Here is a 27,724-nt window from a genome sequence, read left to right as displayed (position 1 = left end):
ACAAATTTTCAACTAAGCGTGAAAATTTTAAAGTACTTATTTTTACTTGAGAAGTACCTAATTTGAGTTTGCAAATACTTGATTTCCTAAATGAGATACTCGCACTATGTATTAAAATACTGAATATTCGAATAGGAAAACGTAAGTTCAACAAGTATTGATATTTCCATATAATAAGTATTTGGATGACATATTCATCTCATTTAAAAAAAAATTGTAAAAGAAAAAACAAATTCCCAACTAAGCATGGAAATTCTAAAGTACATATTTTTATTTGAGAAATGCCTAATTTGAGATTAAAAATATTTGATTTAGTATATGAGATACTCATAATATGTAATAGAATACTGGATATTCGAATATGGAACGTAAGTTCACCAAGTGTTTATCGTTCCTTGGAAGATGCATTTGGATGACATATCCATCTCATTTAATTTTTTTTTTTTGTAAAAACAAAAAACAAAAACAAAAACAAATTCTCAACTAAGTATTGAAATTTTAAAATACTTAGTTTTATTTGAGAAGTATCTAATTTGAGTTTGCAAATACTTTATATCTTGAATAAGATACTCACAATATGTATTAAAATACTGGATATTCGAATAGGCAACGTAAGATCACCAAGTGTTGATCTTTCCATGGAAGATGCATTGATACGAAGAGTATCTAAATTGGTGAAGTTAAAATATGGTAGCTAAATTGGTACAAAGAGTATCTAATGCGAGTTCGCAAATACTTGATTTTACTCCCTAAATTCTTATATCCAACTATTTGAGGATGTCAAATTATATAGTTTGAAGTTAATATTGAGTGGTCTTTGATGATGACATTCGTGAAGTAAAAATGTGATACCTAAATTAATACAAATAATATCAAATACGAATCCACAAATACTTGATTTTACTATTTAAATACTCAAATTCGATTATTTGATGATGTCAAAATATATAATTTGAAGTCAATATTGAGTGGCCTATGATGATGAGATCCGTGAAATAAAAATGTGATACCTAAATTGTTACAAGTATTACATAATTAGATTCCACTGATAATTGATTTTACCATTTTAAAACTCAAATTTGATAATAAGTATAATGAAAGAATATTGATACATATAATGAATGATTACCAATAAATATTATGAATGAATACTAATGAAGATGATATACAACGAAGTATTGTCTTATAATTTAATGAATACCAACAAGTATTGTGAATGAATATTAATGTTATTATAAATTAATACTCATAAGTATAAAGAAAAAAATACTAATAAGTATAATGAATAATTACCAATAAGTATTATGTCAAATAAGTATAATTGTCAAATAAGTCATTCAATGAATATCAAAAAGTATTGTAAATTAATATTGATGAGTATTTTATAAATAATTAATCTTAGAATCGATAGCTATACTTAAAGTGCAAACTTCAAGCTCATTTACGAACTATGTTCATAATATATCTCCCAATTAGTTCATGATGAACAATGAACTATGTTTATTTATTTAAATGACATGAATAAGTATCTTAATGAATTTTTCATGGAAATATTGCATATTCGAATATCCAGTATTTTAATACATATTGTGATTATCTCATTTACGAAATCAAGTATTTGCAAACTCAAATTAGATACTTCTCAGGTAAAACTAAGTACTTTAAAATTTTCATGCTTATTTGAGAATATTTTTTACCAAAAAAATATTAAATAAAATGAATATGTAATCCAAATGCATCTTCCATGAAAAGACCAATACTTGGTGAACTTACGTTGCATATTCGAATATCCAGTAGTCTATTACATATTATGAGTATCTCGTGTACCAAATCACGTATTTGCAATATGAAATTAGGTACTTCTCAAGTAAAATTAAGTATTTTTAAATATTCATACTTATTTGAGAATTTGGATTTTTTTTACAAAAAAATATTAAATGAAATAAATATGTCATCCAAATGCATTTTTCACAGAAATACCAACACTTGGTGAACTTACGTTGCATATTCGAATATCCAATATTCTATTACATATTATGAGTATCTCATGTACTAAATCAAGTATTTTAAATATGAAATTATGTACTTCTCAAGTAAACTAAGTATTTTAAAATTTTCATGCTTATATGAGATTTTTTTTACAGAAAATATATTAAATGAGATAAATATTTCATCCAAACGAATCTTCCATGGAAAGCCAACACTTGGTAAAACTAAGTACTTTAAAATTTTCATACTTATTTGATAATTTGGTTTTTTAACAAAAAATATTAAATGAGATTAATATGTCATCCAAATGCATTTTTCATTGAAATACCAATATTTGATGAATTTACGTTGTCTATTCGAATATCCAGTATTTTAATACATATTGTGAGTATCTCATTTACGAAATCAAGTATTTGCAAACTGAAAATAGGCATTTCTCAAGTAAAACTAAGTATTTTAAAATTTACATGCTCAGTTGGGAATTTGATTTTTTTTTACAAAAAAATATTAAATGAGATGAATATGTCATTCAAATACACATTTCATGAAAAGACAAACAGTGACTGAATTTATGGTGATCGTTCAAGATCCAGTATTTTCTTACATATTTAGAGTATTTAAAGAGCCAAATCAAGTATCTGAAACTTAAAAATAGATATTTTTATGTCAAAATAAGTACTTAATCTTATTTTAATGATGATTGGTGAACTATATTTTTTTTAAAATTAAATGACATAAATAAGTCATCATAATGTATTTTTAATGAAAAACCAACGACGACTGAATTTATGGTGATTGTTAGAAAATATAGTATTTTTTTACACATTTGAAGTATTCAAATAACAAAATAAAGTATCTGAAACCACAGAATAAGTACTAATAATATTTTGGATAGATAGAAAACACACAATTAATTTGGTAAATAAAATTATATATTTATTTAAATAGTAAAAAGGCAAAAATGTAAAATTATCTTTGTAGGTAGTTAAAACTAAGTTTGTAGTGTTGTCGGGTATTAATTTGTAAAAAAAATCTTCTAGGTACTGAATCTTAAATGAAAGACGTGCAGATGTATTTTTTTCAAATTTGTCGTTAAAACAATAAGTTAAACTGTTTACTGACAAAATGTTCTTTTGTATTGAGTATCGCTAAAAACCCGATTTCTCGCAGTCATATTCAACATACGTGAGTATCATTCATTTGATGCATATAGCTAGAACCAATCGAGGACATTGTCTATAATGATATACACCCGTTTTACAATACATATCAAACTCAGGAACATGGTGTTTCAACAGGAAGAGGGATGCGTTGCCACCCTGTGCAGTGTTGAAGAAAATGTTTGAGATCTTCTGTGGGAGCTTCCGCGGTCCAGGTCTGGTAGTACTCGCAGGGACGAAACACACAAGTTTCAGTCGGAAGGGGCTTTAAGCCAGACTGAGTTCCACAAACAAACAAGTCGCCTTCGGAAATGATGCACCCACTGCATTCGTCTGCCTTGTCCGCTGCCTGCAAGGAGACCCACGAAGAGAGGGGGTTAAACTAAACATAAGTCACATTCCCAAATACACCACTTAAAGAAAACACCATACCTTCTCCATGAGATATTTAAAGGCCACCTTCTTTTGTCCAGCTTCATATATGTTGCGTTGTGAGTATATCTAAAACCAACAAAAATGTAAAGAGACACTAACAACGGAACCGTAAGTTCAAATCCACGTTCAAAAAAGTTCAAATCCACGTTAAGAAACCGTCTCCCTCAATCATACTCAAAATACCAATAAATATATTTCAACTTACAAAAAAAAACTCAAGAGAAACAAAAAGATATGACACAATCATCACCTGTGAGTCAACACTTGCACAAACAGCATAAATTCCCCAACATCTGCTATAGTTATTGTACAAGTGTACTCTCCCGAATCGAACCCTTGGGTGCCTCTGCCGAGTCCCATCAAAGAAACAATGGTGAATTGTAACCCTCATACATCTGTCACAGGTGTTGGAAGGATCCGCCCCGATAAGTATCGTTTTATCATGATTCGAGAAGTGGCACCTGAATTCAACGAGTTAAAACCTCAAGAACGCAAAGAAAGAAAAACAAGGATCAATTTTCAGCGTATACGAGCAGTGGCCAACCGAGAAACTGTAATATCGGTGCTTTCGAGTGTGATATCTATCAGTCCGTCAGAGTAATCGCTGAGGCTGCAACGATCTATCCATATGTGCTTGGATTTTGGCTTGATCTGAATCGCATCCACGTCGTGTCCTCTGCCACCTTCGAGGATGATATTGCATATTATCACATGCTCACACTCCTTTAATCTTAGGCCCTTTTCAGTGAGTTTAATCTTCTGGCCGCGCCCATCGATTGTTTTGTAGGATGATACACTTAAAGTTGAGGAGAGTTTGATGGTTCCCGAAATTTCAAAGATGATCCATAAAGGTTCTTTTTTGCGGCACCCATCACGTAGTGAACCTGGTCCATCATCTGAAAATCCACACAAAAGGGTTCATAAATCCGCCGTGCAGTGCGCTAGAAGTGCGCGAAAATCAGCTATGAATCACGTAAAGACGGACACTAGAGCGATGGAGTAGGGCCTTGCATTAGTCAAAATGCACTATTAAACCATCAGAGTTTCTGATTTTGTCCCCAATTATGCGCACACGAGGTCGATAAAACTAGCTCGTTTATCAATCTAGAGCATATTTATGAGAACTTTTGAATTCTCTTTGGATATTGGTCAAAACATCAATCCTTCGGACAATATATTAACAGTATACAAACAGGTATATTAAAGTAAATACTTCAGAATCAGCAGCCTCAAGAATCTGAATTTTAAAATTTGATAAACATGTAACAGCAAAAGTAAATAATCTAATTAAGATTCTTCAAAATTGGCAAATCCTGTTAGATCATCAACGAGGTAACACGAACTTGACAGGATAGAGAATTAAATAAATCATGCAATTCTTCATATCGGTTTTTGGGATGAAAGTTGAAGTTATTTCAGTCCAGTGAAAATCTCAGAGTTCGAAAGTAAAGTATTTAAAAGTACATTTCCTATGTGATTAACCGATCGAATGAGAAAATCTATCTAGCAGCTCTATCCAAGAAAGGGAAAATCCAATCTTTTGCAAGAAGAAATTAATAACGTAATTACATCTTACCGGCGAGGGTGGTGACACGATAAACGGCACCGTTCTGCCCTCCGACTGCGGAGCGGCCGAAGCCCTCTGCTTGTCCGGATAAAGCCCGCAAGCTGGAGTCGACATGGCCATAAGGCAAACTCAACCCCATGTCGAGTTCTCCAAATGGGGTGGAGATTTTTGTTGTGGAACATCCCGAGTCTATACATACATATACACATATATACATACACATATACACATATATTGAAATTGACCATACATGTAACGGCCGTTGGTAATTGATAACGTATTTATTAATGATTTTTAATGGTTTTAATTCGTGGAACCGACCGACACCTTTTTGCCAATGCAAGAAAGAGGCTCCAAATGTATGGAGAAGAATTAGTTTGGGCAGGCCAGACAAATATCGATGAACTTTGGTCTTATCTTTATTTCAAGATTGCATATCCGGAGTCACTACATGTATATTTGTACACGTATTTCGCGACAAGAAACTCGAACCTCGTTTGGGAAAAAAAAGCTTCAACGATTTCTATCCTATTATTATTATTTTTTATTTAGGCATTAGTTTGATTAAGCACTCAATTCTATGATATTATTACGTTCGCATTAAATCATTGTAATTTAGATGTTGTGTTGTTTGTAGTTTATCACAGGTTTAATCGGGAATTTTTGTTTTGAGGGATGAAATTAGTTTCGAAGTACTTAAAAAAAATATCGAGAAAAACCATATAACAAATTGAATTAACTGCAAAGAAAATAAAATAATATCATATTCTACGAAAAAGTTTTAATGAGTCTATTTTTGAAAAAGCTAAAGTTGGAAGAGTCGATACCAACCGATGGACCTATCCCATAAAAAAATATATGTATAATAAATAATTATATGATCAATTATTTGACGGATCGAGTTTTGTATAATTAATAAGAGGATAATCCCATATAAAATATATGTTTTTTTTATGGTAACGCTTGTAATTTTATTCAGAAAGCAATAAATCGTCTGTTACAAGATTCACCAACCAAAACGGAAAAACCCAATTTTCCCAAACAAAAGGAGTAGGGGAAGAAAGCGAAAAAAATGCAAGTAAATGCGCCACCCGATTCGCCGATCTGCCAATCTATCTAAAATCGGTATCAATGCAGCTATCCAATGAGTTCCTAATATCCAACGCCAGTGCACCACAATAACTTTCCTACCAACTTGGCCATGATTTTGAAATTTTTTATGAACGTTATTCTCATGAGATAAAAGCAAATAAAAATACAAAAGATTCGGGCAATAACATCAACGATTGACTTAGGCAAATCGTTTTTACATTCCAATTATTGTTACTTTTATACACAAAATGTAGTGGTACAAACATCATTAAAGAGCTTTACGAACTCGGTGAAGTTTTATTATCCTGATCAGTGGTTTACATGCTTACAGAAAAATGCGTTGTTTACACAGAACGAGTGAGCTTCAATATATTCTTCCGGTGAAGAAGAAGAAGAAAACTACTGGTCATGAATAGAAGTCTACGGTTACCTTCGAAAAAGATACTGTTTAACGTCTTTTACAACCGTATCTCATTTGGTATACCATATATTTAGATGAATGATGCATCTAATTCATCTATATATGTGACACATGAGATTCAACGCTGATTGAAACGGATTATTCGAACCGAAAAATATTGTCCACCGTTTCTAACAAATCTTCTACAGTCCCTCAATATCGGGCAAGGGCGTTTTCCAGTAATTCCACGAGTTAAAATCTTCCTGCAAAACAAGGATAAATGGGCGTCTCACAAAAAAAAAAAGAAATATTACCCTCCCTACCAATGATGGAGATAATACCTGCTCGACGAGCGAAGTAGGCGGAAACATGTCATTCACTAATGTGTGCAATGAAGTGTATGATTTGACATCGATGCGATGATTAATGGCCACTTCGCCCTGCAAGAATGTGAATAAAATTATCGGGGCAGAGGGAGAGAAGATGAACATGTACGTTGTGTTGGCGTATTATTTTGCAAAGAAACGAGCGGGGAAGCTTACTACCTTAGGGTTGATGATGAAAATCTTGCCCTTCGGAATACCTATTTTCCGGTAACTAAGCTCATCAGTGTCTCTATTTCCAAAACCCGCGTAAAACGGGTTATAATCAGAAGGGAATAGAGCCTTAATATCCTGCAAAAATCGTGTTATTACAAGGGGAAAGCATATGCCAGTGAAGATACACCATAACTACTAATATTTACCTCTAAACAGGCAATCTTGAATTCATGAGGAGCTCTTCTTATGACTGCCATCAAGTAAGTAGGTTTGTCAAATACACAGGACGATGAAAAGATTACTCTAGGTGATAGCAGTCTTCCTCATTTGAGATAAGAAACATTTCCACATAAATTCTCTCGTCTTTGAGTTCTCTATTGTTTCGATTGTTGTTTGTTTAACAAATCTCACCAATTCTAATATACTAGCAAGAAGACAGAACATAAGAAGAAACCATGGAATATTATCAATCCCTTAATTTCAAATAAATAATAAAATACAGAGAAAATAAAATGTCCTTTAGTAGATGATGGCATGGTTCCCAGATATACGAAGCCAATTAAATCAAAAAAGGCCACCAACCAAGAGATTCGGTTTTACTATCGTCTCACTTTCAAGGCATGCATTTAAAAAATTCTCACACAGAACATTTCCGTCGTTATATGCCAGTCAAAGGATTTTGGTGCAACATAACTAATAAGTGATTCTCACAAAAAGGATCCTACCTTCTCGATACAGTGAGGGAAATAAGCCATCTGGAGAAATAACAACAGGTCCATTTGGTAAGCTTTTGCCATCCTGCAAGCATTGAATGAAATTCGCTAGGTTAATCCCATTACATCTATTGAGTGCAAAGATAGTAGCAACTGGAAAATTAGTAATAAATTATACAAATGATAACATTGGGTCGATGAACTTGGATTTAGCACACGAACTCTAAAATACCTAAGGCTGAGTTTAGATTTAGCGAGGGATTTAGAGTGAAAGGATATGAAAAAATAATAGATTCCCACAACACTGTAAGGCTGTTCAGATTTAGCAAGGGATTTAGAATGAATGGACATGAAAAACAATAGATTTCCAATTACTATGCTTGAATTAATGGATTTGAAATGATGGATTTGATCCATGATTTCAAATTCCTTGAATTGTTTACATCGATAAAATTTAAGTGAATTTTAAAACATTCTATATCAAGTTAAACAATTGTGTAGAATTTGAAATAAATCCAACATGAGTGTCATTTCAAATCAATTCTTCGAATCCTTTCCCAATTCGAAAAGGAATTCAAATAATCTCGAAGATAACCTGACAATAAATTTCAAATTCTCTTTTTTCTTGTAGCCAAAAACACATTTGAGAGATTTGGATAAAGGATATTAGATCCATGAAGCTCAAATATGTCAAACCGATTACTGTCTCAAGTGTATCTTTTGCAGTCGTCAAAACTAAGTTTCAGGACTATTTTTAGGCAACATCATTATGTAATCCAAACCTGCTTAGCTAAAAAAAACGGGTACCGACATCTTTTTATATTATTCGTGTGATTAATAGTTAAAAGGAAAAGTACATAAAACTTGAAATCAGATCAGTCCATACCTGCTTAAGATTGAACAAAAAGCTTTTCGTCAAGTATGCTTGAACGATTGCACGGGCACTCAAAAATAAGAGCTGGTATCCATTCTCCTACACCGAATGAATTACACATTTATCTATCACAATTTATTGATGGTCGCATTTGATTGCTTTGATTAGACATTGATAGCTGTTTTATCAAGTCTTGTCGGTTGATTAGAAGCCACATAGAAACTAATTCTGGTACACCAAATATAGATATTCGAAAATACCCACCTTAATTAAAGAAACAAAAAGAATACCTAGGGATATATTGTAATTTGCAAAAGACATTCGGTTGTCCATTGGTTATGGATGGCAATGTGATAAATTCGATTTTGAAATCTTGGCATTCACATTCAAATTATGTCAAAAACTTCATAATAAACTAGCAAAAGATGCACAAGCGTTACATGTGTTATTATTATTTTTAATTTGATCAAATAATACTAAACAATTAACACGAAATTATTTTCAATTTAGAAGAGATGTTTGATTTAAAAAGGAAGTTATGTTTATATTTTTTTCCATGTAAAATATGGAGTGATTTAGGAATTTTTAGTAGGGTAAAAATGATAATTATGAAATTAAATATTTTTGTGTCCTCTAAGGTAGTTAATATGATGACCACATTTTTAATATAATAGTATAAATTATATTTACTTAAAATCCCCATAGGTTATACACATACATTGCGTTGTGGTCCTGCCATTAGCTTTAAAATAAACAAGAAATTCAGATGAACATAAAAACCAAAGAAATCTTGAAAAATGAAAAATATTCAGGTAGCATCAGATTCTAATAAAATTGCAACTTGTCGGAACTCGGGTTTTGACTCTTTGGCTCGAAATCCATAAAGGAATGTTTATACATGTATTCACATTTCACACATCAGCATATGCACATCTTTATTGAACTTCAGGTCAATATTTTTAAGTATTCGGACATAAACTATGAGAATCATGGAGATGTTTTGGCATGGATTAAGGCCACGAAAAATAATATACGAATATATGTTTGCCAATCAGCTTGAAAAAATAAAATTGGAAAACATTACCTTTATAGCCGAAAAAAGACGAGCTATTCCAGAATGAGTCCAGTCCCTTCCCACTAACGGCATAAACTGACCAAGAACGTCAGACCTACACACAAGGATACAAGATATAATAGGTCATATTAGAAATCAAATTATATAATCTAAAATCAAATTTGCTAGTATTATGATTGATAATATAGCCTTTATAAGAAATATTTTCGATCATATCATCCTGAACTTATATTCAGCAATATAAAGAGACAATTACTTGTGGATATGAGCCTTCATGGTGGAACCACACACATAACAGAACTATAAACTACATAGAATTGAATTGGTAAACCATTTTCAGATTGTATTTTAGTAAATAGTAATGTTGCAAGAAAAATACTTCTAGGGCACATCACAAGTTAATTCATCGTAAGAATGGTTTATAATTTACCTGGTAATTGTCCCATCAACATCAGAAATAACAATTCTTGTATTCCACTTCCACAGGTATATATGAGCTTCAACCTGTCCAGAAAGTATGAATAAAGATGAGTATTTCCCACTCTAAATAATTAACCAATCTAAGCACAAATATCAACCAGGAACCTTTTGGGATCCAAGAACTCTTGTCGAGAAAATGAAATTAACCATATTCTGCCCCTCTTTGAGATTCAAAGATGCTATTTGGTCAATTGTGGGGACATTGGTCCTTATAATTTGCTTTCGTGGAGACTCTGTGTCTGAATGGACTATTGAACTCGGTTCTTCAGGTTGGCTCTGTGAGACTGATCCAGGATCAACAAATGCTTCTTCTTTTGATGAGTTACTACCTGTATGCTCAAGTGTTTTGACTCTTCTAAATGGGATTGGCCAGAGCCTCCAACTTCGTGATGGAGTTGAAGTCATATCAGAATCATCTACCTTCGATTCTGGCGTCTTTTTTTCCACAGGGATTACATCTTGTGGCTCAATTGGAAGACTCAAACCAAAAGCGGCTATACCAAGAATGACATGTGCTGCTTTTTCCCATTTTAAGTACTTCCCCTGTATTCTTAGGACTAAGTTTTCATTCTTCAAAATCGAAGCGGCAGAAATCTTAAATTCCTCCATTGATATGTAGTTTGCATGAAAGGCATCTTCCGCTGCACTTGAACCCATTCCAGCATGAAGCAAGTTTCCGCAAAGAGATATCTCCAGCCCTGTCGATAAATAACAAACATGAGAAACAGCATTAATATCTCAGAAATCAAATAATATACTTTAGAGTCAGATTGGATATTGTTAAAGATTAGAATAAAAAAAATTTATATGATTTTATCCTGATCACGTTATAAGAAAGATTAAATAACATTTTATCCCAATACATTTTCACTTACATAGAGAAACTATGACGTGGAATCTATGAGAGGTTAATAGAGTTCTAGCCTTCTGGACATCGGGTCATGATGTTGACCTTCATGGCCGAGTCACGTAAATCATGTGTCATGTCGTGTTTCTCATAACTACATTCCTACTATTTCAAAATTCAAAAATAGCACATGAAATCCTGCTTTATTGTTAAAACCAAATAAAATAACATGCATTGCATATACATCTGTTTTAATACCTTTAATAGAAGCTCCAGTGTAATTTTCAAGGTGCTCACTTTTACTACATTCTTCTTCAGAAGCAGAAGCTCCCTCACCACTATGCATTCTCACGGATGCTAGATCTACATCCGCTTGTATCGGCGGTTCTGGATCATTGTTATCAGACTGGACCGCGAGGCTAACTGAACCATCATATTCTGTATCAGAAGTTTTTCTACGGTGGGATTTAGGTTCAACCTTAAACTCTGGTAAAGGGGAACTGCTATGAAATCCAGAATCTTGAGGGAATACTCCATCGTTGTTTCTTGATAGTTCTTTGTTTCCCTCTTCAGATTCATCATTTAGAAGAGGACTTCGAGGAGACTTGTCAAGAACTTCTAACGAAGAATTCATATGTTCTTCATCCTCATCGGTAGGCTGGATTGCCAATTCCGGAAGCTCCACGCAGCTTTTAAAAACTTCATTCCTATTAAATGGTTTAGATGCAATATCGGAAGTGCTGTCAATATTATGTTCTCTGTCCAGATGACTGGAGTCTGGAGTTCCTTGTTCACTATATGGATGCTCTTGATCTATCATACAAGTTTCTAAATGTGGTAAAGAAGACAAAGACAAATTCCCATTATTTGCTTCATGCATATTGATGGAGGTAACTTTATGAGAGGCATCAATTTCACTCAATAAATCAGCGGGCCAAGAAGCTTCACCTCCGTTGTAATCTTCAGTCCCCTCACCTGGGCCAAGGTGAAATTGAGGCGTGCTTAGTTGCACATTTTCGGCATTCCTCTCGGATGATGATATAGGCGCTGTCAATATATGCCCATCAACACTCACCAAAATGACCTCTGAATTTGAATCCTGTGACTCTAAAACATGTTCCATGTTCCCTAAATTGTCAAATCTACCAGAACCATATTCAGAAAACTCGACTGAATCCTCCAGTGAAAATTGGTCGTCTTGAAACTCGTAAAATATTCTCTCCACATCAGAATCATCCCTCTCTAACCTGTCCATGCCAAGGGTAACACGTTCATCTCGCACCTCCACCTCACCATCATTATACTCATTAGTCTCCGATCTGTGAAATTCACCTCCTTTTAGTTCTTCATCATCATTAATGCTGGCTTCGAGTTTATCTGAGTCCTTGCAACCCTCATCACCATCCTTCTCTGGATCAACTTCTCGAACAAAATAAGCTTCACCAGAGTTATCAAGATACATATGGAAATTGGCTTCAACACCATTAACTTCTATTCGAACTACCTTCTCAGCCCCTTTAAGAACACCCTGAAACTTACCGAATCGCACGTACCAAGGCGTACTCCTAAAGGTCCCATCATGCTGCTTGACAACAATTATGTCCACCGCCCCACCAAATGGATGAAATGGGGTGGCAACAGAGTACATTCCTTGGGTAATAATACTGCCAAATTTACCCACCACATTCATTTTCCCTTTCCGAAAATGTAAAAAACAAAAACACAAAATTTCCAAACTATCACTTTGTATATCTCGTTATCCGATCAATTGAAGAACCTTAAAAAATCAACCCAAATCCATTCCATTGGACAACACTGCGAAAACAGAACTCTGATTTATTTTCACTTCAAGTAATCTGCAGGTAAGATATTCACCGCAATAAATTAAATGATCGCCCAAAATTTCTCCCTATTGCTTCGAATTCTATCGATTAAAACGCATAAAGATCGCCACTTTACATCAAGAATTCACAAAATGAACCAAACCCAGACCAGAAATCAAACTCAAAATTCAAGAATCCATTTTAACATAATTAAAATGCAAGAAAACATTAAAATTTACATACCCAAATTTTCGAATGCCCCAGAAATATAATCGTGCTCGGAAGATTGAGAAATCAATTCAAACACGATTGAGAGACTCAAGAAACTGCATATAGTCGTTGGCCTTCAACACCCAAGGAAGATTCCCAGAATATTAATTTTCTCTCTCTTGAAGGTTGGTGATGGGTAGAAACTATACTTATTTTTGGGAAGTATATACAGATGTCATTACTGATTAGAAGGAATTGTTTTCATATTTTTTTTGGTTGAAAACTTTGAAATCAACAGGACAGTGTCATAAATTCCTCAACTTCTCATCTCAACAAATAAATAGGTAATGCTTCATTGCCAGAAATTTACATTTGCCATAAAACCCCTCATTTCTTGCGGAAATTACTTTTGTTCTCCAATAATTGTTTTTGTTGGAGAAATTGGAACAATTTTCAATTCTAATTCTCTTTTTAGAACCAAAACCAAAAAATGATATCCACTTTGGTTTTGAAATACCATTATCCCTTTTTATTTAATTAAAACTTCTAAAAAAATCCAATTCAACAAAATTTTGAACTACTTAAATTTAAGTAAAATTATCTATTTCCTCGTGAAAAATAAATCGAGAAATCAATTCCTTATGTTTTTAAATGTATTAAAATTAGATGTTAACTGAAGAGAAATTATCTCTTATTATTTAAATTTATTTTATATCTGATATATAACATTAAAAAAATATTTGTAGTTACAATATCTAAGAATTAATGATGATGTATGGTAAATTTATATAAATTAGTTTGGTGAGAATTATTTAAATTTAAGACTTTGCTTCTATAATAAATAATTAATTGGTCATTCGTTGACTATAAAAAGAATTATAAATAGGCATTTTAATGCTATATAAAAGTCATTATTTTCTCCGCGATAGATTATTCAAATAAATCAAATGAGAAAAGAATCTAATTTTTCGAAAAGATATTATTTATTTATTTTATCGATAAAAAAAATTAGTAAATTTAACCGAGCAACAAAAACGTGGAGATATAAAATATAAAGGTAGCCGTCCTCTACGATACTTGTAACAAGAATAGTTATGATATCAACATCTTTTCTTTTTTTTTATTAAGTAAACTCGTAATTTTATTGATTAAAATCATTCATTATAAGATTAACCAATTAAAAAAAAAATTCATCATTCATCCAAACAAAAAATAAGGCGAAGAACAAGCAAAACGAACAATATTATGAGCAACATTATTCGACGATCGACAAACATGAATGCATTCAGAGATCGCAGGTCTCTTCAATCGCTCTTTGACGTCCGTTGCACAAAGTCCAATATAGCCAAGATCATCTTGTTAATTTATATGCTTACCAAAAGCCAACAACAAGCGTCCTTGATTGTCTCGAAACTACCCCATCGATACTAAATTCATATTATAAATTTTTTTATTATCTCAGCTCATTTACAAATATATCAAAAAATCAATCCCTAAATCGGAATATTAGTAAAAATAAATATTAAATTGTAAACAATTAGTAACACTAGTTTTATGGAACATATGATTGGTTAAAAATATTCGAATTTTTGTGAATATAAACTAAATATTAATATTATTTTATAGGAAAAAAATGATTTTTAATTCATTAACTTGTTCGATTTTGGTAAATTGTCCATCAAATTTTCAAAGTTTGGTGTTTGTACATTAACTTCTAATTTCAATTATAATTAGAACCTAAGAAAAGAAATCATAATAGTTCACGCCAAATTTGTAATTTGAGTGATTTAAAATATTTTTCTTATTTAGTATCCAAAATCGTTGTTCTAATTTGTTTATTTGAAATTAACTTACATATCGAATTTGAGTCACTAAGTACCTGGAATGCTTACATTTGTGTTATATTTTCAAGTATATGTACCTAGATTAGTTCAAAAAGGTGTAATATTTTGTACTTGAAAATTATAATTATGTACCTTGTTGAGTTCAATTGATACTTAGAATTTATATTTTTGTCCAATAATTTCGACGATATGTATGTTTTTTTTTTCTTACTAATTTTTGTATCTTACATCAATTATAAATATTATACCAACTAAAGTTTATTGATACAAAAAAATCTATTAATTTATGCCACGATTTCAATGACAAATACCTATTTTAACCCAAAAAAATAGAGTTTTTAAATGATAAAATATGTGATATCAGATCAAGCTGAAAGCATGAAACTAATTATTTCTGACATGGAGACTAATTCCTAAGTTGCCCTTTATTTGCTTTAGTTGACTCTTAACTTGTTTGGTGCCCTTGAGTGGGCTTGGTGTTCGGCCATTCTTCTAGTGAGGATTTGGGTTGTGGAATGAAATGAATTATGGTTGAGGAAATGGACCCAATTATTTCATTAAAATTAAGTTGATAAATTAAGTCTAGTTTAAGGAATGTAATTGCACCACTAATATTGGAATTGCAAGGGACATTGGTGTTGATATTGCTTTAAATTCCACATTAAAGTAGAAAGAACATATACAATAAGGTAGAAACGAATGTTATTATAAAATGGGAAAGTGGCAAAATGGTACTCTAAGTTTGTCTATTTTGTATGAAGGGATTTGCCTGAAATCTTGAGTTTTCTTTTTATATTGATGTCGTGCATTAGATGATGAAAACGTTATTCAACACTCAGTTGATTAGATATAATTAAATTGGTAGTAATTTTTTACAATGGGTAGTTTGTTGTGTAATTAACCTAATTCGATTTACTCAACAGTGGAGGCTCTGTCCTCGGCGATTTCAACCCTTTGGGAACTTTGCCAAAATGGTTCTCTTAGTTGGCATATTTTTGGTTTTGATTTAGTAAGCAGTTGTTGGGTGCAATAATTTTGGTAGAGCGATCCAACCGTGATACTTGAGCTGCTGTGCGGTTTAAAAGATTTGAGTTGCACCATTACTACTAGCTATAGCTTGCGGCAAACGCTCGGTCTTACAATTGGTATCAGAGTCAAGGTCACTGGTTCGTTTCTCATTGATTGCAAGGAGTGCAATTATTGGGAGGGAGATTGTTGGGTGCAATAATTGTCCTTGCTTGGTTTAAAAGATTTGAGTTGCACTATTACCACCAGATATAGCTTTGGGTAAAACGGTAAGCTCTCGATCCTAGAGTAATCATGTCAATATTTTTTATAGGATAAAAAAGCAGTGCAAGGAAAAAAATAACTCCAAGTTACAGGAAAGAGGCCTAATCTTACTTAGTTAAAGATCAAAACTCAAAATCCGGCAAACTTTATACGACAAATTTGTATATTGGTTCAGGCGATAATTAAGCTCTAGCAATATTTTTTTTAATGATTTTGAAGCTTAGAAAATACAGCAGTAATCACCTTTACCACATTTTCAAATTAAATTTTAAAATATTTATATATGATAGGGAAAAAATATCCAATAGCACATAGAGCCTTATTAAAAATTTAAGCAATTTATAAAATAAGCTAAACAAATTACTTTAGAAGTATATAAATTTAAATCGAATTCAATGTTGTTATGTCATTTGGCTAGCTAACAATTGTATTGAGGTTGATATTTATTAGTATAATAATTAATGAATGCAGGGAAAAAAAAATTGTTGGAACCATTAATGTGGTTTGTTGAACTACTCGATTACCTATATTTTTCTATACAATTTTATAGTCAAATGTAGCAAAGATTTGTATGGACCATTGGTGTAACTAATTTTTGAAATTTAGATTGATGGGTATTAAAAATTGTTATTTTTTCCTCTCAAAGTCCATGATGATATTATTTGAAATTCGGATAATTTATTGGACAACAACTCTCTTTTAAACTTGCAATTAATCACTACATAGCAATTTCACATTTGTAATAGTTGGGGTACTAAAATTACATTAGTTGTGAAAAGCTAGTAGAGAACATGGATAAAGACGATCAAACTTTATCCATATTTACAATAAAAAGTAATGTTTTTGGCATAAAAAATAATATTTTTTGTCATATTACAATCATTATATGAAAAAATATGGGTATGCAATTTATTGAACTAATCTTTATTTCTATATTTAGCTGTAATTTGCGGGGTATAAGGTTTAGTGTACAATTATCAATGTATAAAAGGTAAACTATTATTTTATTTAATAAAAGAAATAAATAAATATTTATTATTTGCAAATTTAAAGGAGAAAATAGACAAACCGGGGAATGCCACATATTTGGAACACACACAAAAGAAAAAAAAACAGAGAAATATATATATATATATAAGAAAAATAACATAAAATGAGAAATATTTTAACTATTTTAACCCAAAGAAATATGACAGATTAAACGGCATGTTCCATAGCATCAACTGTAGCAGTGCAGGACAGAACCTTCCGAAACATGGCACAAAGCGCCGCCGCACCAAAGAACTCCTTCACCTTCCTTACTGCCAAGCAGCGCCGCTGGCCAGTCCAACTCCGCCGGCTCTTGCCCTTGTTTCCCCTTCGGGCCGCCGCCAACATCTCTCTAAACTTCCTCAAACATTTCATGATATTTTCGGGCAGCGTCTCTTTTCTTGAAAACGTGTAGCTTTTGAGATACATTTGCCTGCATACAATACTTTCCACCACCCAACTATGCAACCGAGCTTCTCCATGGGCGGTGGTGGATTTCATGAACTCGGCGTCGGATTCAGGCCACTTATAGAGGTTGACATAAGTGGCCCGAATTGGACTTCTAACTGTATCAATATTAACACAGTCTGATAAACAAATTTTGCTCATTAAGTAGGTTTTTTCTGTTACTCTTGATGGACGATGAATAAGAACTTTGATACATAAATAGAGAGATGTCAATTTTTTGCAACCAGTAGGAAGTATTCTGGCACTAAGAACTTTGAATTATGTAAGTTGAAGACGAGTTTTATGCTTGGTGCAGAAATTACTTTTCATATAAAAACTAGACTAAAATAATGCAATGCATTGATGATGACGTTTTAGATATAACTATTTTCAGTAGTTATATATGTTGCAAATGGACCTTTAATTTGTTTTACTAGTCTACAATTGAGGTTTTGTTCTTTTTTAAGTCCTTGTTGATTCATGCAAGAATTAAGCCCCATCAGACATTTTTTTAATAAGATTTTAAAGGTTATAAGAAGTTACCAGTCCACAACTCTTCTATTATAAATTAAATGGGAAAATTATTTTTTTAATCTATTAATTAGTCTAATTTTGACTTTTAATCTACTAATTTTTTAAGTTTGATTTTGATATATTAAGTTTTAGCCTTTGACTTTTCTTGTTCTACTACTATGTGACATCTAACAAATCGACATTTTTCAATGTCGTGTCTGCATTTTTCAGTGTCACAATTTGTATTTCTTGTTGTCACATTAGAAATTAGATCAAATTACTCGAAAATAAAAAGTTATTATGGCAAAACTAAAATTTGAAAACTTAATGGACCAAAATCCGAAATTAAACAAGCTAATAGACCAAAAACTATTTTCCCAAATTATAATTTTACAAATACTTCTCTTAATTATAGTTTTCGAAGAGTTGAAAAAAAATTTGGGGAGAAGAAGTATGAACCAATTAGGTGGGTTCTACTTGATCAAACTACATATGATTCGACATGGAGCAAAACATATGGTGTGTGTGATTTATGGCTCAAAATCTCAACCAAAAAGTTAATTTCCATTATTTTATTTTTAATAAAAGCTAAATTTAAATTTTAAACATTAAATATTTCATAATATAAAACTTTTAAACAAAAAACTTATGAAGGCACCGAAATAAAACCTACCCTAAACCATTTCCCTTTTATTGAGGGAAAACATTTGATCCAACGGTGACAACCAAAAGTTTTCTTCCATACCATTTTAGCCACCACTCTGAAAGTTTCACTCTAATTGATCAAAGTTTATAAAATTCAACCTTAATTAGAGGCTAGAACGTGTATGGATATATATAGGAGAGGTTATCTAATATTATTTGTCCATGTAAATTTCTATGGTCCATAAATGTTTGCATGAAAAATATTTAAATAATTTTATGATAAAAATAAAATTTTCTAAAAAAATATGATTTCACTTACTTTATCAAATACTGTTAAAAGAAAATATATAGCATCATTTATTAAAAGAATATCATACAATTAATAAATTTTTTAAGTAATGATTTTAGATTTAGCATAGTACAACATGTAACACAAACATACTTAATCGATTTATTATTTTAAAATTTAAATAATATTTCTTATGGTATATTGGTCGATTAGTTCACGGCTTAAAAGTTGTGCACGTATGATGAATATATTATATAATTCATATATACATGTGTTCTGAAAATGAAATCAAAATTTGGAGTGGGTTAGAAACTTTTGATAAATAGTATCTTTTGCCATGAATTTTATCAGCATTTTTTACGAATATAAAAAGAAATGTAAAAATAAAGATAATTTTTTACGTTTTAATTCGTGCAAATATTTTTATATTAAAACTTCTAGATAGATTTTAGAAAACTTAGTAAAAAAATTACAAAAAGAAACTATTATTTCGACATCTTCTTTAATTACTAGGTGAATATCAAGAAAATTTTCCTAGAATATTCTGAATGGGCCAATCACAGGCCCACAAAGTTTTGGAAATTGGGCGATTAGGTTGGATCGTTTCACATTTTTTAATCCTACAATATTTCGGATTGGATCCATGCCGTTTAGTAATAATTAGGATTATAAAGAAACTGAATCGAGTCAAATATGAAAAAAAAAAAAAAAAAACTCGATTGGCTCAAATAGGTGTATTCAAACTCGAACTTAAATTGTTTAGCTCTAAATCGGTTCAAATCAAAACTTGAGTTCAAGTTCATCTTAAAAATTCGAACATGTTTGTTAGTTATTCGAACTATTGCTCGTAAATAAATATTCAAAAGGCTCTAAGTATTTATTTAATACATTTTTATATTATAATAATGAAATATTAAAACTCGTGAAGTACTAACGAGATATCCAACAAAATAACTTAAGCTCGAGTTCAGATAGAAAAAAGTTCGAAGATGTTCCAATATGATAATTTGAATTCAAATCAAATATTTGTTTAACTGATTCAAAAAGTTCGAGTGTCGTCTCAATTCTTTAACACCCCTGCGAATAATCAATCACTTCATGCGATGTGCGTAAAAACTAGTTTATGTAAGTATTAATATTAATTAATTTTTGTCTGAAAAAAATTAAATACTATGTTTTAATTTTAAATTTTTAATATAGATTTTACAAAAAAAATTATAATTAATTAGAATAATTATTGAAGTAAGATAATATATTTTAGGTTATTTTGTAAAGTCTATGGTGTTTACACTAATTTTATATTAGTTTGATAAAATATCGGTGAAAATATCAACCAAAAAAATTTCCAATAGGGAAAAAAATAAAAAGTAAAACACGTTTCTTGTCACGCAACCGCCACATGCATCTGTATATGGGCAGCACGACTGGTTTGACATTAAAATCCCCGTTTTAATATAAGTGTTGCATCACTACTAGATAATAAAGTCGTCAACGACTTTGATTAATGAACCCCATGCTTAGCAAATTCTACCAAACATCATCAACAATATATATATATATATATATATAGCCTAAACATATTCAAAATAATTTTAAAAAAGTGTGCGTAAAAGATCATACGTATGATAAATTGGAAAAAAATGGAACAATTTTAAGACGCGTTATTAAATATATATATATATATATATATACAGCCTAAATATATTCAAAATAATTTTAAAAAATTATGCGTACAAGATCATACGTATGATATATTGAAAAAAATGGAACAATTATAAGACGTATTACTAAAATTTTATAAAATATGCGTAAAATTTGATTGATTTTGATTTTGATTTTTTTTAAAAAAAATTGATTTGTGTCGATACTACATCGATTGGGAAACTTGTTGAATTGCACTCCACCAAAAGATAAAAATAAAAAATGGAAAAGAAACTCGTTGAAGTGTTTTAGTGATAAAATGGACAAAGACAGCTTAGAACATCGCCACAATTATTTTTATTAACGATTGAGTGTAAAGCTTTAAGGAACTTAACGTAAAGGGTAGTAATTAATTTGCCGGCGAAGGGTCTTTTACTATCTTAATTTTAAATAAACATTACCACGTATGTTCAAATTTTGCGACTTGAAATAATTTAAAAATATTACTAAGAAAGAAACAAAATTAGTCAAAAAGTTTGTACTTATTGCTAGGTTTACGTTATAATAATTTGTCTTTTTATTTTCTACATAGCAATATTTAGCCTGATTTTCACCACTGTGCTAACATGACAATTAATATTGCTGACGTGACGATAAATATAGTTGATATATCAATATGAAATAAACATTATGGAAAAAATTAGACTGATTGCACAAAAATAAAAATAACTTTATTATACTAAGAACAACTTACTATATAATCATTTTATTTTTTCCGATATTGTAAAATTTTTAGCATAAACTAGATATGGACATCAATTTGTAATATTGATCATGGCGGGGCAGGTCAAAGGGGAGTTTTTGTTAGTTTAATTATGCTAAAGAAACCTATCGCTTTTACCAGAAAATGATGCATACTCACTATTTTGGAAAATTAACATTTTAATGTTATATATTATTCAGGTTAACTATAAGTTCATAAGATTTGAAATAAAAACAAGTGATCTGGCGTAGATTACTTCTGATCATGAATATAAACAGAGCATAGAAGATTTCCTCTGAATTTACAGATTTTGTTCCCATTGTCTTAAAAGATGTTGTAAATTTGGACACGTTTTCGATTTTAATATTAAACCTTGAAGTATAAATGAATCGAATCGATTTGAATATTATCAAATTTCAACGACCAAATTCTATCAAGGAGATCAAGATATTCGAATATGTTCGCGAGCTATAAAAATAAAATTTCATTTACTTCTAATTTATGATACAAAAAAGACTTACTAAAATTTATTGTTATTTTGCATATTTTCGCTTTTTTCTCATAAATCATATAAAAAATGGTGTTAAAAGGTTTTAAAAAAAACTTAAATTACTATATTATAACTACTAAAATTTGACGATTCACAAGATATTTTTTTTAAAAAAAATAGACCAACTTATATGAAATTTTTGCAATTTTTCCTTCATTAACGGTTGAACACGAGCGTAGAAAAATAGCTCAGAGAGTAATTAATTTTTAAAAAAGAATTATGCATAGATTAACAGAAAAAATACATAAAAAATTTTAATCATTTTTTTTTTCATTTTAATGAAAAAGTACAAATCTTATTGATATGAGGTATAGGTTCCTACTACTTATTAAGATATAATTAGGTAGCCCATACCAACAAAAAGCAAAAGGTGGACAGCAGATGAACACCCTACCTGCTGTAACTTCAAATCCACACGAAAACTATATACTGTTCTAAATTTAATAATATATCGAACTTAAATAAATAGAAAACAAAATAGGAAATTTTGATCACCACATTTTTGCACTTAGAAAAATCAACCATTATATATATATATAAACAAAATAGGAAATTTTGGTCACCACATTTTTGCACTTAGAAAAATCAACCATTAGGCTACTTGGAACTCAAGTAAGCTAGGTTTTTTTTTTTTTTTTTTTTGGGATAATAGAAAGCTAGGGTTTTAAGATGTATTGGTATGGAACCTTAATGAGAATTTTGGCTGGATAGGGCGTGTATTAATATCCTTAGCCCAATTTTTATTTTTTTATTTTTTAGAATTTATGTAATTGGATCTGTAAGTCTATTTGGTCATTTAGTTGGTCAAATTTTGATTCTAACATGAAATTGATTTTTTTTTCTTTATTTATTATTCTCTTTGTTAGAATTTTAAATTTAACTAGGACGGTCAAAATTGTCGGACATATCAGCAATGTTAGACACCAGATCAAATAATTTTTTTACATTAGAACCAAAATTTGCCTAATGATTAGAAGACAAAAACCTTATCTAAACCAACTCCCAGCACGATTTTTTTTTAAAAAATTCCTTTTATATTTATAATAAATCTTAATACATTTTACTAAATGGTGGAAGTACACATATGTGAATTGGCCCAGGCTTTTCGATATTGGAGTCGGCTAACGGCCAACAACATCGATAATACATGTAATTAACATGTTGTAGTGACTAGAAATTTTGGATATCATATATTTGTGTGTTTGTGTATGCATGCATGCATGTATATATTGATTTTTAAAGGTCTGCACCCATGCATCTGAAATTGTTATTTGATCCTTTATGTTTTGCTTCTTTATCTTATTAAAATTTCAGTTGTAATTCGTTATCTCTGCGTTTTGTAGTTTCAGTCATTTTTCTACGTAGTGTTAATGTGTCCAGCGACACGTGAGCACTTTAACTTAAAAAACTAAAATTACAAAACAAGAGACAAAATTTGTCTAAAAATTAAAATACAAGACTAAAAGTCAATTATAATTACACAGCAGACGCAAATCGCAAAGAGCTAAACATAAATGACGAAAGAAGCGATTTCCCCGACATCAAATATATAATTTGTTCCGTTCTACATTTTAGCTCAAGGGATCACATAACGTCACAAAGTATTACAAAGTAAACGGTTAGTTATTAGGTAAATTGTATTCCCATATTGTTGATGAAATATGCATGTTTGAAGAAACCTCTATGGTAGACTTGGTAGTAGCCAGAAAGGTGATGTTCGGTAGCTACACTTTCAAATCATGACCGATATATATCAAGACATGCATGCATGTACGCATACGTATATATGTTTGTGTATTGATGATATCCGGGTGAATCAGGTTAGTTGGGTCGGGACAATTCACCGGATTTGATAAGAGTTTTTGTTTAGGAAAATGAGCAAAGAGTATGACTTCAATTGTAACCTGCAAATCAGAGAAAAAACTCATGAATGGGCGTCGGAGGCGTGTCCGACAGTGGCCACTCCGATACTTAAGTCAGGTTGAATTAGGTGAAAGATAATGACAATATATGTGAAGATATATGTAAATGAGAAGAGTTTAGAAACAAGAATGTCTACATCCCCTTAAATGAAATACATACATGCTATTTATAGGAAAGAAGGTGATGAATACCTTGTTTTCGGTGCCTATTTGCCACTTGTAATCTTAGATGTTGATTTCCTGTCACGCCGTCCTACTTTTCCATCACGTCACATCAGTAGGATTCTGTCAGGAACGCTTATTGATGTAAGGTTTTACATATTTTCGCACACAAGTGCGGCACTGTTATCGAGGTACCCGGGTAGAAATCACCTGGGAGCTTTATATAAGAGAGCCTAGGCTTCCGGTAGCTCGGGGAGAAGATGTCCCAGGCATTCACCTGCCCGGCTGCTGAAAAAATCATCATGCATATTGACTCTGATTTGAGCTATCCATTTAATATCTCGAGTCATTCATGACCCAGACTCTTATGGGGGTATCATGTATACATGTGTGTGGGCGCGTGCATATATTTTATTTAAGAAGTTTTTACCCTAGCCATTGCATAAGCGATTTTAGCATTTTACGATACCTGATAATTTTAATTCATGCACATAATTTATTCTATATGATATCACACCAAAAAAAATATTATACTTTAAAATGTTAGGGACTTCAAAGATGTTACCTAGCTAAAAGCTCGAATAAAAGTAAAAAAAAGTTTCAGATAATTTTTAAAGTTTGCTGATGTACAAATAAAGTCAGCAACCAATCAATATATGTATGTATGCATGTATGTGTGTGTGTGTGTGGAAACAGTGCAACTTCTCACCTAATATTGAGCCCACACAACTTTCAAAACTTCACGAAACAACCCACCAAAACTGAATCACTTAGGCATATATATAAAACGTATTATTTTGACCCAAAACCTATAAATCATACATACAAATTAAACAGAGATACATAGATTAATAGTTTTCTTGTTACTTGATACAAATTTGAATAGGGCAACACTATCCACTCTTTTTCCTATAATTGAGGCCAAATACAACAAGAAAGCTCTAATGCCTATAAATGAACATGATAATTGTTCTTCTGTGGCCAGTGACCAGCCATTTTTATGCCCTAAACAAGCCATGGAGCTCCAAGAATTTACAACCCGAAAACCGGAGCAAATCCGCTCAAATAGGCTCGGCGAGCTTTTTCAGCACGTGGGAGACTCAACAATGGAGTCTTCACACCAAGTTCTTAATGTACAAGAACCTATTTTTCAGCCTGCTTCATTACCCTTCATTCTTTCCTTTCATAACCTCACGTATAGCGTAAAAGAGCGTCGCCGAATCGTTCCCGAATTTTTTAGCAGGAGTGATCCTACGAATGCTCATGAATCTTTGTCTGGTAACTCGTTGGAGGACAAATCACGGATGAAAGTTTTACTGAACGAGATCTCCGGTGAGGCGAGGGAAGGCGAGATCATGGCGGTTCTTGGGGCGAGTGGGTCGGGGAAATCAACCCTGATCGATGCGTTGGCTGATCGTATAGCTCGCGAAAGCCTCAAAGGAACAATTACTTTGAATGGTGAAGTTTTGGAATCCAAGCTTCTGAAAGTAATATCAGCGTATGTTATGCAAGATGACTTGCTGTTTCCCATGTTGACTGTTGAAGAAACCCTAATGTTTTCAGCAGAATTCAGGCTTCCAGGAAACATGTCCAAGTCAAGAAAGAGAGCTAGAGTTGAAGCTCTGATCGATCAATTAGGCCTTCGAAATGCTGCGAGGACTGTGATTGGAGATAAAGGCCACCGAGGGGTGTCAGGAGGCGAGAGGCGTCGAGTTTCAATCGGAACGGACATAATTCATGACCCTATCCTCCTGTTTCTTGACGAGCCCACATCAGGTCTTGACTCCACAAGTGCTTACATGGTGGTGAAAGTACTGCAGAGAATCGCACAGAGTGGAAGCATCGTTATTATGTCGATTCATCAGCCAAGTTACAGGATTCTGAGTTTATTAGACCGTCTGATCATTCTATCTCGTGGACAAACAGTGTATAGCGGATCTCCAAGGATTCTCCCTCAATTCTTTGAAGAATTTGGGAAACCGATCCCTTTAAATGATGATAAAACTGAATTTGCTCTTGATTACATCCGAGAGCTCGAAGGAATCTCGGGAGGAACCAAGAATCTGGTGGATTTCAATAAAGAATGGCAAAAGAAGAGGAACCCTCCACGCATGAACTCTAATTGGCCAAAAATATCACTCAAGGAAGCCATAAGTGCAAGCATTTCAATGGGGAAACTGGTTTCTGGAGCCACAAATATTGTGAACTCAAACCTCTCATCCTCAGTCCCATTATTTGCAAACCCCGTCTGGAAAGAAATAATCGTCATAGCAAACCGATCAATCACGAATTCTAGACGAGCTCCTGAGCTATTCGGAGTTCGATTTACTGCAGTTCTTGTCACTGGAATCATACTGGCCACCATTTTCTGGCGCCTCGATAATACACCAAAAGGTGTTCAAGAAAGATTAGGTTTTTTCGCCTTCGCCATGTCCACGACCTTCTATACATGCGCGGAAGCTATCCCGATCTTTCTCCTCGAAAGATACATTTTCATGAGGGAAACAGCTTACAATGCATACCGTCGTTCTTCCTACGTTCTTTCTCACGCAATAATCTCCATTCCAGCTCTGGTGATCCTATCCCTCACATTCGCTGTCACCACGTATTGGGCAGTGGGACTATCCGGTGGCATGCCCGGATTCCTCTTCTTCTTCACACTCATCTTAGCCTCCTTCTGGGCCGGAAGCTCGTTCGTAACATTCCTTTCAGGAATCGTGACCAACGTGATGATGGCTTACACGGTTGTCGTAGCAATCTTAGCATACTTTTTGCTATTCAGCGGCTTCTTCATTTCGCGAGATCGAATTCCACCGTACTGGATTTGGTTCCACTATGCTTCTTTAGTGAAGTACCCGTATCAAGGAGTGCTGCAAAACGAATTCGCGGATCCGAACAAGTGTTTTGTGAGGGGCATTCAGGTTTTTGATAATTCACCATTGAAGAATCTTCCTGATTCTTTGAAGCTGAAGCTGCTGCAATCCATGAGCAAATCTCTGGGAATCAAGATCACGAGTTCAACATGCTTGACGACTGGTGCAGATATACTGAAACAAGCTGGGGTTACTGATATAAGCAAATGGAATTGCTTGTGGATTATTGTGGCTTTAGGATTCTTCTTCAGAGTTTTGTTTTACTTTACTTTGTTGATTGGAAGCAAAAACAAGAGAAGGTAAAAAAAAAAAATGGATCGACGGTGCGTGGATTCAATTGCCTTCGATGTTAAATAATTTAATATTGAGTTGAGTAACTAGATTTTTTTAAAGATTTGTCATTTAATAAATACAGTGAGAAAGGCAAATTTTGAGAACTCCATAAGTTCATAATATAGATTGTAAAATGTATAAATCTTTGTAATTTTTATGGCTATGAGAAATTTGTATCTATGATGAGTACAACTAACATTATATTTTCCGTGTGTGTGT

General features: G+C 32.3%; 4 protein-coding genes across 5 annotated transcripts in view; 2 read left to right on the top strand and 2 right to left on the bottom strand.

The window, feature by feature from the left end:
- Positions 1-3,162: 3,162 nt before the first annotated feature.
- On the bottom strand, positions 3,163-5,370 carry LOC142546354 (putative pectate lyase 4). Its single transcript, XM_075654032.1, has 5 exons — positions 5,161-5,370; positions 4,129-4,480; positions 3,835-4,045; positions 3,582-3,650; positions 3,163-3,498 (listed from the first exon to the last, which is right to left on the bottom strand). Exons 1-5 carry the CDS (start codon positions 5,366-5,368, stop codon positions 3,265-3,267), a joined length of 1,074 nt encoding a protein of 357 aa, XP_075510147.1. The 5' UTR covers positions 5,369-5,370; the 3' UTR covers positions 3,163-3,264.
- Positions 5,371-6,517: 1,147 nt separating this feature from the next.
- On the bottom strand, positions 6,518-13,506 carry LOC142546353 (phosphatidate phosphatase PAH1-like). 2 transcript variants are annotated; one of them, XM_075654031.1, is made up of 11 exons: positions 13,238-13,506; positions 11,430-12,986; positions 10,430-11,022; positions 10,275-10,348; positions 9,854-9,938; positions 8,782-8,868; positions 7,908-7,980; positions 7,389-7,432; positions 7,189-7,317; positions 6,985-7,083; positions 6,518-6,906 (listed from the first exon to the last, which is right to left on the bottom strand). In XM_075654031.1, the coding sequence occupies exons 2-11, from the start codon at positions 12,859-12,861 to the stop codon at positions 6,847-6,849; spliced, it is 2,676 nt and encodes an 891-aa protein (XP_075510146.1). In that variant the 5' UTR covers positions 12,862-12,986; positions 13,238-13,506; the 3' UTR covers positions 6,518-6,846. The 2 variants fall into 2 exon arrangements, with proteins under 2 accessions (XP_075510146.1, XP_075510145.1); XM_075654030.1 differs by having other exon boundaries at positions 11,430-13,027; positions 13,238-13,505.
- A 973-nt stretch (positions 13,507-14,479) lies between these two features.
- LOC142544105 (glutathione S-transferase L1-like) overlaps positions 14,480-27,724 on the top strand; it is a 32,966-nt gene continuing 19,721 nt past the window's right edge. The window contains exons 1-2 of the mRNA XM_075651186.1: positions 14,480-14,502; positions 16,810-16,835. Coding sequence (XP_075507301.1) covers positions 14,480-14,502; positions 16,810-16,835 — 49 coding nt within the window. The remainder of the gene's footprint in view (positions 14,503-16,809; positions 16,836-27,724) is intronic.
- Positions 25,136-27,683, top strand: LOC142546352 (ABC transporter G family member 6-like). The gene has a single exon (XM_075654029.1). It carries the CDS (start codon positions 25,244-25,246, stop codon positions 27,473-27,475), a length of 2,232 nt encoding a protein of 743 aa, XP_075510144.1. The 5' UTR covers positions 25,136-25,243; the 3' UTR covers positions 27,476-27,683.

Source organism: Primulina tabacum, chromosome 5, assembly GCF_025594145.1.
Source record: "Primulina tabacum isolate GXHZ01 chromosome 5, ASM2559414v2, whole genome shotgun sequence".
NCBI classification, from domain to species: domain Eukaryota; kingdom Viridiplantae; phylum Streptophyta; class Magnoliopsida; order Lamiales; family Gesneriaceae; genus Primulina; species Primulina tabacum.
Note: the sequence above shows the minus strand (reverse complement) of the source record. Positions and strands in the feature narration are given on the sequence as shown.

Excerpts from the sequence above, each read along its gene's own strand:
- LOC142546352 (XM_075654029.1), top strand. The coding sequence starts at position 25,244 with ATGCCTATAAATGAACATGATAATTGTTCTTCTGTGGCCAGTGACCAG.
- LOC142546353 (XM_075654031.1), bottom strand. The coding sequence starts at position 12,861 with ATGAATGTGGTGGGTAAATTTGGCAGTATTATTACCCAAGGAATGTAC. Across the intron at positions 7,084-7,188 it reads TTTTCATCATCAACCCTAAG|GGCGAAGTGGCCATTAATCA; the intron begins GTAGTAAGCTTC and ends ACATTCTTGCAG. Across the intron at positions 6,907-6,984 it reads CTACTTCGCTCGTCGAGCAG|GAAGATTTTAACTCGTGGAA; the intron begins GTATTATCTCCA and ends CTTGTTTTGCAG.
- LOC142546354 (XM_075654032.1), bottom strand. The coding sequence starts at position 5,368 with ATGTATATATGTGTATATGTATGTATAGACTCGGGATGTTCCACAACA. Across the intron at positions 3,651-3,834 it reads GTGCAAGTGTTGACTCACAG|ATATACTCACAACGCAACAT; the intron begins GTGATGATTGTG and ends TGTTGGTTTTAG. Across the intron at positions 3,499-3,581 it reads TTAAATATCTCATGGAGAAG|GCAGCGGACAAGGCAGACGA; the intron begins GTATGGTGTTTT and ends GTCTCCTTGCAG.